Source organism: Hemiscyllium ocellatum, chromosome 14 (genome assembly GCF_020745735.1).
Source record: "Hemiscyllium ocellatum isolate sHemOce1 chromosome 14, sHemOce1.pat.X.cur, whole genome shotgun sequence".
Taxonomy (NCBI): domain Eukaryota; kingdom Metazoa; phylum Chordata; class Chondrichthyes; order Orectolobiformes; family Hemiscylliidae; genus Hemiscyllium; species Hemiscyllium ocellatum.
Genome location: NC_083414.1, coordinates 22716176 through 22728229, shown reverse-complemented (window position 1 = coordinate 22728229; position 12054 = coordinate 22716176). Strand labels below are relative to the sequence as shown.

At 37.3% G+C, this 12054-nt stretch overlaps 1 protein-coding gene across 1 annotated transcript in view; it reads right to left on the bottom strand.

The window, feature by feature from the left end:
- The window catches only part of iars1 (isoleucyl-tRNA synthetase 1), a 190122-nt gene that overhangs the window by 72426 nt on the left and 105642 nt on the right, over positions 1-12054 (bottom strand). The window contains exons 17-22 of the mRNA XM_060835504.1: positions 9491-9577; positions 8297-8380; positions 6560-6704; positions 5495-5615; positions 3111-3202; positions 2674-2751 (exon numbers count right to left, since the gene is read on the bottom strand). Coding sequence (XP_060691487.1) covers positions 2674-2751; positions 3111-3202; positions 5495-5615; positions 6560-6704; positions 8297-8380; positions 9491-9577 — 607 coding nt within the window. The remainder of the gene's footprint in view (positions 1-2673; positions 2752-3110; positions 3203-5494; positions 5616-6559; positions 6705-8296; positions 8381-9490; positions 9578-12054) is intronic.

The window sequence follows — 12054 nt, the reverse complement described above, 5'->3', positions numbered from 1 at the left end:
GTAAAATTTGATAATTGGATAAAAATGCCCAGCGTCTGACCATGCATAAATGTGGTAATTCAGAAATCTCTGTTGGATATAACCCGGACATGCTATGATCTGACAGAACCTCACTGACAGAATTAGACTAAAATCAACATTGGTATGAAATTATGGTATTTTTCCCATTACCAACTCACGACACCAGAAGACAATAGATCTGCTGCAGTCAGGAGTACTGATTTTATCTGTTAAAAAACAGTAGATAAGTACCTAGAAATAACTCCATTGTCCTGAAAACGGCATTTTACAATGGTTTTCCTACGGGATATTTTAACAAATTTAAACTTTTTTGTCCACTTCTTCTTTTCTTTTATAATTCCATGTCATTTTTGATTCAGTCATGGCTAGATGAATATTTGATATGTCTGTCCCAAGTTGCTTTTGTGGAGGTGATAGTGAACCACTACAATCCATTTGGTGTAGGTACATAACGCTATTAGGGAGAGCACTACATGATTTTGACCAAATGACACTGAAGGAAACAATGTACTTCCAAGTCAGGGTGGCTTAGAGAGGAACGTAGAAGTGGTGGTGTTTTCATTTATCTGCTGCTGTCTTTCTAGATGGGAGTGATCACGTGTTTGGATAGCGCTGTCTATGGAATCATTGTGAATTTCTATGGTAGATCTTGTAAATGGTGCAGTGCTGCTACTAAGAAGGGTGAAGGGAATGAATGTTTGTGGATGTGGTGCATATCAAGCAGGCTGCCTTGTCTTGGATGGTGTGAAGTTTCTCAAACGTTGTTGGAGCTTCATTAATCCAGGAAAGTGGGGTGTATTGTGTCACATTCCTGGCTGGTGCTTTGTAGATGTTAGGCAGGCTTTGGGGAGTCAGTTCCTACAAACACAGTATTTATATGACTGGTCCAATTCAGTTTCTGATCTAAACAAAGAGCAGTACAGCACAGGAACAGGCTATTCAGCCTATCAAGCCTGCATCGATGCACGTACCTTTCTAAATTAAAACCTTTTGCCTCGACATGATCCTTATCCCTCTACTCCTTGCTTAGTCATGTATCGGTCAAGATGGTTCTTTAACATCTGCTTCTACCGCCTCCTTTGGCAGCACATTCCAGGAACTTATCACCCTCTGTTAAAAAAATCTTGTCTCACATCTCCTTTAAACTTCCCTACTTTTATCTAAAATTTATGTCCCCAAACATTGATATTTCTACACTGGGAAAAACACTCCAACAAATCCAATCTATCCATGCCTCTCATAATTTTGTAAACTTCTATCAGATCATACCTGTCTCCAATGTTCAAGTGAAAACAAACCAAGTTTGTCCAATCTCTTCTCATGGCTAAATACCAAGCAATATTCTGAGAAACCATTTCTGTACTCTCTTCAAAGCCTCCACATCCTTTTAATACTGTGGTGACCAAAACTATACACATTATTCCAAATGTGGCCTGATTAAAGTTTTATACAGCTGCAATATAACTTGCTAATTTTTATACCCTGGATGACAAAGGTAAGCATGCCATATGCCATCTTGACCAATTTATCCACTTCTGTTGCCACTTTCAGATACCTTTGTATGTGAAAGTTTCTAAGGGTTGTGCCAGTTATTGCATATTTCCCTCCTGTACTAGACCTGCCAAAATGCATCACCTCACATTAATCCAGATTAAATTCCATCTACCATTTATCCAAATACTGCTGCATTCTCTGGCAATCTTGCTCACTATTCGCAAGTGTGTGAAAACTGTACTAGCTGAACTTAATACCGAAATTAGCTTTCAATGGTTATAAATAATCAGTTTTTGCCAAACTATTTCAGTGTAAAATAGAAAACTGTCACTCTCAAATATTCTAAACACACAAGACTTTAAGAAATTTGAGGACAGGTTTCTCCTTTATATCCTTTTTCTCTAAAAACTGGGACTAAAATGAAACATAATGAATGTCCGTGCAACAACTCAACAACATATCTAGACCACGATTGCAACTATCAATGAGCAAATAAAAAGCCTAACTTGCAGTCAATAGCTGAAAATAATTTGAGCTCCTGGTGGCCAAGCTCAATCAAATCATGTTTAAAAACTCTGACATGTAACAGTTTCATTGTATGTGGAAGTTATGATATGCTTATTATTATAATACTTTACCTGGGTTAAGAGGATCTACTACAACCTAAGTGAAAAAATTATCCAAATCTCAGACATCCATGGTCCTAAGTAATTGTAACGCATATTACTAAGTAACTAAATGCATATTTAGTTAACAAAATCCAGTGAGTTAAAATAAATTTAATCACAAAAGAGCTAACAATCTTAAAACAAGCAAAAAGGCTTCTTTGAAAAGATCTCTCAGGAGCTCAAGTAGAAAATACGTCAAATGGATGAGGACCAATAACAGTGGAATTTTAACCACATAACTATTATATTACTCCTAATCAGAAAAAACATGATTTAAAAGGCAATTGTTGAACTGATGCAATGTGTTGCATGTGCATGACAAGAAGTTTATATGTGGAACGAGTTAAAAAAATGAGACATTAAACAACTACAGTAGCGTCTTATCTGAGGGAAAGGGAAGGAAAACAGGCAAAAGTGAGCAATTGTTTGACAGTTTTACAAATTCAGATGCAATCATTCTAAGAGTAAGATTACTGTTAAGTTTTCATACCATCAGCCGACACATGCAGAACAAAACACTGAACAGGGTCTCCAAAGTCTTTTGGCAATCTTCAGCACCATTTTCACCCTACCAAAGAGGAATTGTAAGCAGAATTACTAAATAAATTCTCTCTGAAATGAGAAAGCCATGATTGTTAAACATTAGTTCCTTTTTAAAAGTTGGGTTGTCTAACAGCAGTTTTAAGGAAAGATGTTCTATGCCCCATTCAATACTAATAACTATTAAATCCCGTCACTAACAAAAATCTAAATTTCATCTGTAAATTACCCCACTGATCCTGAAATTCCAGTTCATGACCAGGTCTCAATCACCTAAGGTAGAGAAACTACACACAAAATCAAGGGGAGCCACTTATCTTTTATTTAAATCATAAGAAAGTTAATAAAGATGATGATTTCCACTCAAGGAAATTAAAAGTTTCCTACCTTTAACCTTCTGCGGTTCATTCGAACATACCAATTTGTCAGTAAGTCCACAAATTTGACTAGTCTTGGTACCACAGTGTAAAGCCTGTATGCTGTAATGGAAAAGGTTTCTTTTTGAAAACTAATTGATAATATGAATGCAAATTTGAAGGTTTCACATTTTAATGTGATTAGGTCATATACAAATAATGAATGGGCATGAAAGTGCATTTTTAACATTTTTTCCTAAATACTAAGTTAACTTCCAACTGAAAAGTTACAGTTTACAGATACTAACAAAGCATAATGCCCAAAGCAGTTAATGCTTCAGGATTAGACAAGCTGAGATATGAAGGTCTTAGACAAGTAGTCAGAGGCAACCAAGTGTTATTTTCCCCAAAAGGATTACGAATTTAGGCAAGATTGCAGCATATTGCAGGGATTCAGGTTGGGAATTTCAGGATAAGGGACAAGACTGGAAAAACTCTGCCACTGATGGTACAGCATGGATACAGGAAGAGAGCAGACTATCCCATGCAGAACTGTTGGAATAGTTGAGAGTGAATCTCAGGGAGTATTCATGGATGTTGGGTTGGTTGATGTTAGAGGGGTGAAATCAAAAAGGAAACTGAAGAGATGGAGATGGTTTCAAATTTGATGTATTGGGTATTGCAGTGACTTTCAGTTGGATAATGTTTAGGCAATGAAGGCAAGTTCTGGGTGACATGTTTATCCATGGTAGCGGTCAGGAGATGCATGAAGAGGGCCGTAAAAAAAAATCAAATCAGACAGTAACAAAAATATAATGTAAGTATCAATAACACAGAAGATCAAGTAGGTACAATGACATAAAATGATCACGAAATGGAAATAGTCTTCCTGGAGGATTGCACAGAAGGATTGACGGTCCTTTCAAGTCAAGGAACCAAGGGCACAAAACATTGGGTTGAATGTGAAAGACGACAGATAGAAGCTATTGGATTAGGAGGGAGATGATTCGGGAGGTATTAACAGCAGCACTTCAAAGAGACAAATTAATCAAATTTCTGGTTTAATTTAGTTAAATCATGGAGCTGAATAGGCATAGGCAAACTCAACAATTCCATAAGAAGCAGAGATGTTTCATGGCACTTTATTTCCTACAGCAAGCTTTCCTTCAGTGTAGCATCTTTTGTGACCTCAGGACAGTCCACAATATTTTACAGCTAATGATGCACTTTTAAATTGAAGTCACTGTTGTAATGCGGGCAATGCAGCAATCAATTTTCCACACAGCAAGGTGCGACAAATTGCAACATGACAACGACCTGTTTTTTATAACATGGATTCCAGGATGAGAGGGCATGTTGCGGCTGTACAGGACATTAGTTTGGCCACTTTTGGAATATTGCATGCAATTCTGGTCTCCCTCCTAAAGGAAGGATATTGTGAAACTTGAAAGGATTCAGAAAAGATTGACAAGGGTGTTCCATGAGCGTTGCAGGCTGAGGGGTGATTTTATAGAGGTTTATAAAATCATGAGGGGCATGGATAGGGTAAACAGACAACATCTTTTCCCTGAGGTGGGGAAGTCCAGAAATAGAGGGTATAGGTTTAGGGTGAGAAGGGAAAAATTGAAAAGGGACCTAAGGGGCAACTTTTACATGCAGTGGGTGGTGCATGAATGGAATGAACTGCCAGAAGTGGTAGTTGAGGCTGGTACAATTACATCATTTAAAAGGCATCTGGATGAGTGTATTAATAGGAAGGGTTTAGAGGGATATGGGACAAATGCTGGCAAATGGGGCTAGATGAAGGTGGCTATCCAGTCCGCACGGTCGAGTCGGACCGAAGAATCATTGAGATGGACCTGAAAACGTGGATGGATTCCCCTGCTCTTTTACATAATTATGCTATGAGATCTTAATTTGAGAGAACAGATATTATCATGGTTCAATGTTACATTCTTTCATCGGAAAGATAGCATTTGAAAAAAATGTGGCATTTCCTTAGTATTGCAATGGAATGTCAATTTATTTGCTCAAATTCCTGGATTGGGACTCAAGTCCATATTCTCCTGATTCAGAACAAGGCTATTATCAGCTGAGCTTTGACTGGCATTTAGAATCATAAAGGAAAAAGAAACAGGAATTTGCACAATTTAGAGAGATATGAATTTAGATGGGAATTTATGAATTGTTTTTAAAAAGGAGACATAGACCTGGACGATGGTGAGAGTTGAATGAGCTGGATTTTTTTTCGCACCTTCACTAGGATGTTCAAATTACTGAGTGTATACTGCAAAAATAAAAAGGAATTATTAATCCTGCACAAAATATCATGGAAAGGAATATCAAACATGACTGAAAGAGAGTTAAGGAAACTTTATGTTTTTCTTTAAATGATGCCTCTATTTTTATGATTACCTTCCATTTCTGCCTTTAAAAACCGAATGAGTGATTGTGTAAACGAAAGTATCCATTTATCCATAATGTTATCACTGTCCTCAATGGTACTTTCGTTGAAAAGAAATTGGATACCTTCTTCCTGGAGTGAGAAATTTAACAACAGTTTAAAAATAACTGAGCAATCTACAGCAAACATCACACTCCAGTTTAACAACTTCACATTTAAAGATTTAATTATGACATTAAGCTAATATTTCAATCTACACATTTCTATATACGTGGGTAGAAGCACACTGAAAAATAAATCCTGCAAATGTAAATATTGTTATAGATGTGTGAAATTTGCTATGAAGGTGCACTGTACCTTTAAGAGAGAGTGGAAATTGGCACAGAGTGTGCTAAAATATTTAAAAATGTAACATTTGGTTATGAAACAAATAGTTGGAGCTGCATTGCAATGGTGCCATGGTGCAAAATTGATTGGCCAAATTTGAATTAAGTTATGCCCCAAGATATCAAAATCCAATTGAATTTGAATGTTACTGCTTTGGATGACAACAAACCATTGAGACAGCCTGATGTTTTGGGGTACATAAAATTGGACATTTTGAACAGATAGCCAGAGTGGCAAAGAGCACCAATGATACATGGCCTGCAGAGCTTCTCTCTGAAAGGTACCTTTCCATATGAAATTTATGAAATAGAAGACCAAAGAAAAGACCCAGGAAAGTACAGACGAAGATATCAAGGGAAAAGCGACAACTGGCTGGTATTGAAATTTGATTTTTTTTTTGTTAAACTTAATTGGGAGGTTTTAATGGATCAGTATATTGTTGTAGAATGTGAAGTAGATAAATTGATCAGACAAAGGAGGACTACTCTGTAGATTGTTTAATGTTCTTGTGTTTCCCAGAGTTGAAGAATAAATTGTTAAATTTTTTTTACATAGAGGGATTTTTGCAGCTCTTTGTCACTCATACTTTAACAGATGAGGCAAGGTGAGCTTTTCAGTGGATCTGGTCCAAATTAGCAGAAGAGTTTACCATGTGTCGTAACAAATTGCATGGAAATGTTCCCCTTTACCTTGTGCAATCTCTGGACGTTCTGAACAAGGAATCTGTATGCATTGTACCAAGGCAAGAAAACATCCTTCAGAATATCTCTCACTCCTTCCTCTTTAAAGCGCAGGTTTTCTGCTCTTACAACTGGGGAATTAATAAGGTACAGCCTACAAAAAGAACATTTACACAGTTCATGAAAAATGGCACATCTGGTCAAACCCAGAGTTAAAACTGTGTCTATACTAAACTTCTGCAAAACACTGTAAACCCGTAAAAAGTTTTCAAATGTGAATGCAATTATTATTGCAGGCTATCCTGCTTTTAAAAGTAACATCAATTAATAATCTGCAATAGCACCATATACAAATTAAATTAACTTATCTTCAAAGGCGTGCCTTTCTTCAAAATAGTCTGGTAGTAATTATATTGCTTTTCACATCATTAAAATAGATTAAATATAAATTGTTAAACAATTAAAATAAACATTCAGTTAAATAATGTTACTACATCTCATCTATTTGACAGAATTCACAATTTACAAAAAATACTCAATCAAAGAAGTGTATTTTACTTTGAGGCAGATGATGTCATGTTACATTAGGATTTCAATCACAAATTGGCAGTTTAATGATGTTTAACAGACTTTACCTTCTGGGTCAGTTGAAACTTTAACATAATGTGACAGATTATTTCCATGTAAAATGTATTACTTATAATTTAGCAGTATTTACTAGAAAGTCCAATATTTTCAATAGGAAATTTGCTGACATTAGTTTCCTGCAACTATTATCGTTACAATCATCACTTTTCAAAAACCATGTGTCAGAAGGATCAAATCAGTGCGTAAAAGAAAAAAAACTTTGAAACATATACATGCACAAAGTTAATAATAACTTACATTCATAAATATTTTAAGTCATAGTACGATGATGTGACATTTCAAATTGACCAGAAGATTTTTCATTTCAACAAGAGATCTTTTAGGAGTATTTAAATAAAGTGACTTATTCAACCAAAGTACTTAGTCATAATGCAGAAAGCAGCAGCTCTGCTGTTGGTTTCAGCATAAACTGTCCACATCATGCAGTATATGATTTATTGTGAAGCAAGGTGCAACCAGAAGTGCATTAAATAACAATTGAAAATAAAAAAAAAATGCAAGTTTGGATTCTACTCATGGTCATAGCCTCAAGTTATATCTTACAATGTGAACATTAGCAAAATACATTAGAATACTAGTTGATAGGCCTAGAAAGATGGAATAATGTTGAATAGATATTGATCTGTCGAACTCTCATGGGAAATAAAGGGAAGAAACATTTGAAATGTCAAGAAGGGATAAGGAATTTCTGTATAAACCACAATCTGTTAAACACAGGCATACTTAAGTTATGGTATATTAGAACTAACTCCAAAGTTTGAGTGCTATTTTGAAATATTTTAATGGATGAGGAGAACAGAAGTGCTAAGAATGTGATAAAATTGACAGATTATCTTGACAAACTGATAATCTGAACCTCCCTTAGTACACTTGATTACTCAAAGTGATGTACTAATGCTTCAGTTTTGCCTTCGGCACACCCAATTTATCATCTGAATTGCTAAATGAGAAAAAAAAGAGTCGTGATAGTCACATGATACAATGCAGTAGAGTTGTTGACCAATGGGAATCTCTCATGCTGAAGGTAGCAGGTCAATATTGCTCAGAAAAAAGGCTTAAAACACCATGTACACTGTCATTAGATGATGTATATTTTACCTCAGTGCATCTGCGCCATAACTGTTGACAATATGCATTGGGTCAGGGTAGTTCTTTTTGCGTTTACTCATTTTCTGACCATCGCTAAATAGGAGAACAGAAACATGATTCACTAATCACATTTTATTAATTTCATACATATCTGAATTGAAAATAAAGAAACATTATAAGTACACAAAATTTATTTCAAGTTTTTTTTAAATCAAGGCAGCTATACCTTCCCATTTCCAATTCTGATGAGATCATGTCAATGGTGAAGTTAGCTTCAGAGGTATTTTATTTTCTTTGTAAAATTAATTTTTTTGGCAAAATTCTTCCCTGAGGACTTAAATATTATATTGATTATCTTCAAACCCAGTTTTCACTTCCATTAAATCTACCCTCAATTCTACAGATTAAATTACTTAAAAAAAAAACACTCTCCATAGACATGGCACGTAGACATTACAAGTATGAAAAAAGGCTACCATTCACTGTATAATAATTTCCTCCATTTTGTCAGAAAACAAATATTCATGAAAGCCTTGAGAATATGACCCAGTTAATTCCATTGCATGAAGTGAAATTAATTTGATATGATCAAGGCCAATTGCTTTCGACTTCCAGAATCATTAAAATGCAGAGAAACTTAAACAAATTTTCAGCATTATTTTTTGACAACTCTGAACAGATTCTATCCCTCTCTCATATTATCATTTGTTTCAACAGTCTCTAACTGTGCCACAGTGCAAGTTCAATACTTGCCATAGTCTGCCACAAATATTTGAACAGTTAATATGAGGATAATGTTTGGAACTGAATGAGTCCAAAGTTTTTTCAGCCTTTTGCCTCATATCATCCTCCACCAGCCACACCTGCCATTCCAAACCTACAAGTACCTCCAAGTGCCAAATCAGCTGACCAAACACAGAAATGGGTAAAATTACAGTAATATGCCACCTAGACTAGAACAGCTGCTTAGAAAAATCAGACATAGTTTACACTGGTTACAGTCAAGTTAATGCTAACAGTTTGATCATTTAGTGATGAGTAATTACTGTTTCTACATCCAAAACATTAACCAGAACATGGATACTTAAGAGAAAAATGTTTCAATTGTAAGAGATAATTATGCTGCTAACCTATATTATAACATCTAATAATACTATAATTTTAAAGGTTATTGACATGGAAAGAAGTTAAACAAGGTCATACCTTGCCAGGACTAGACCATTGACTATTACATTCCTGAAAGGTGGCTTGCCAAACAGAGCAGTAGACAGTACCAGTAGGGTATAAAACCTAGGAGAAATGATTTATGCAGTTAGAAAGTCTGAGCATTTTTTTTCTGTTACACTATTGGTTTCTGATTAAAAGAACATCAGTGTTTTACAGTCATATCCTACAATACAATATTTCACTAAATGAACTACATTTCTTTTTTGATATAAGAGAAGCAGGAGAAGACTGTTTGGCCTTTGAGCCCCTCCATGATCAATAAATTCATGGGTCATTTCTTACCCACACCATTATTTTAATTCCCTTATTTGTCAAAGATCTATTAATCTCTGCACTGAATATACGCAACAGCCCTTTGAGAAGAAAATAAAAAAAAACTGCGATCATTTAAGAAATTGCACGTAATTTCAGTCATAGAGTCATAGATGTACAGCATGGAAACAGACCCTTCGGTCCAACCCGTCCATGCCGACCAGATACCCCAACCCAATCTAGTCTCATCTGCCAGCACCCGGCCCATATCCCTCCAAAACCTTCCTATTCATATACTCATCCAAATGCCTCTTAAATGGTGCAATTGTACCAGCCTCCACCACTTCCTCTGGCAGCTCATTCCATACACATACCACCCTCTGTGTGAAAAAGTTGCCCCTTAGGTCTTTTTTATATCTTTCCCCTCTCACCCTAGTTCTGGACTCCTCCACCCCAGGGAAAAGACTTTCCAAGTTTGTGCGAAGATTTGTAGCTCGGGTGCTCGTTGTTGTGGTTCTGTTCGCCGAGCTGGAAGTTTTTGTTGCAAACGTTTCGTCCCCTGGCTAGGCGATATCATCAGTGCTTTGGAGCCTCCTGCGAAGCGCTTCTTTGATGTTTCTTCCGGTATTTATAGTGGTCTGTCCTTGCCGCTTCCGGGTGTCAGTTTCAGCTGTCCGCTGTAGTGGTTGGTATATTGGGTCCAGGTCGATGTGTTTGTTGATGGAGTTTGTGGATGAATGCCATGCCTCTAGGAATTCTCTGGCTGTTTTCTGTCTGGCTTGCCCTATGATAGTAGTGTTGTCCCAGTCGAATTCATGTTGCTTGTTGTCTGCGTGTGTGGCTACTAGGGATAGCTGGTCGTGTCGTTTCGTGGCTAGTTGATGTTCATGTATGCGGATTGTTAGCTGTCTTCCTGTTTGTCCTATATAGTGTTTTGTGCAGTCCTTGCATGGTATTTTGTACACTACATTAGTTTTGCTCATGTTGGGTATCGGGTCCTTCGTTCTCGTAAGTTGTTGTCTGAGGAAAAGACTTTGTCTGTTTACCCTATCCATGCCCCTCATAATTTTGTAAACCTCTATAAGGTCCCCCCTCAGCCTCTGACGCTCCAGGGAAAACAGCCCCAGCCTGTTCCGCCTCTCCCTATAGCTCAAATCCTCCAACCCTGGCAACATCCATGTGAATCTTTTCTGAACCCTTTCAAGTTTCACAACATCTTTCTGATAGGAAGGAGACCAGAATTGCACACAATATTCCAACAGTGACCTAACCAATGTCCTGTACAGCCGCAATATGACCTCCCAGCTCCTGTACTCAATACTCTGACCAATAAAAGAAAACATACCAAACGCCACCTTCATTATCCAATCTACCTGCAACTCCACTTTCAAGGAGCTATGAACCTGCACTCCAAAGTCTGTTTGTTCAGCAACACTCCCTAGGACCTTACCATTCAGTGGTTTGTCTCTGCTGTTTCCGGTTGTCAGTTCCAGCTGTCCATTGCAGTGGTCGGTATATTGGGTCCAGGTCGATTTGCTTATTGATTGAATCTGTGGATGAGTGCCATGCCTCTAGGAATTTCCTGGCTGTTCTGTGTTTGGCTTGTCCTATAATAGTAGTGTTGCTCCAGTCAAATTCATGTTGCTTGTCATCTGCGTGTGTGGCTACTAAGGATAGCTGATCATGTCATTTCGTGGCTAGTTGGTGTTCATGGATGCGGATCGTTAGCTGTCTTCCTGTTTGTCCTATGTAGTGTTTTGTGCAGTCCTTGCATGGGATTTTGTACACTACATTGGTTTTGCTCATGCTGGTTATCGGGTCCTTCATTCTGGTGAGTTGTTGTCTGAGAGTGGCGGTTGGTTTGTGTGCTGTTATGAGTCCTAGTGGTCGCAGTAGTCTGGCTGTCAGTTCGGTAATGCTCTTGATGTATGGTAGTGTGGCTAGTCCTTTGGGTTGCGGCATGTCTTCGTTCTGTTGTTTTTCCCTTAGGCATCTGTTGATGAAATTGCGCGGGTATCCGTTTTTGGCAAATACATTGTATCAGTGTTCTTCTTCCTCTTTTTGCAGTTCTGGTATGCTGCAGTGTGTTGTGGCCCTTTTGAATAGTGTCTTGATGCAACTTCTTTTGCGTGTGTTGGGGTGGTTGTTCTCGTAGTTCAGGACTTGGTCTGTGTGTGTGGCTTTCCTGTATACCTTTATGCTGAATTCTCCGTTAGGTGTTCTCTGTACCATCACATCTAGGAATGGGAGTTGGTTGTCCTTTTCTTCCTCTCTGGTGAATCGGATTC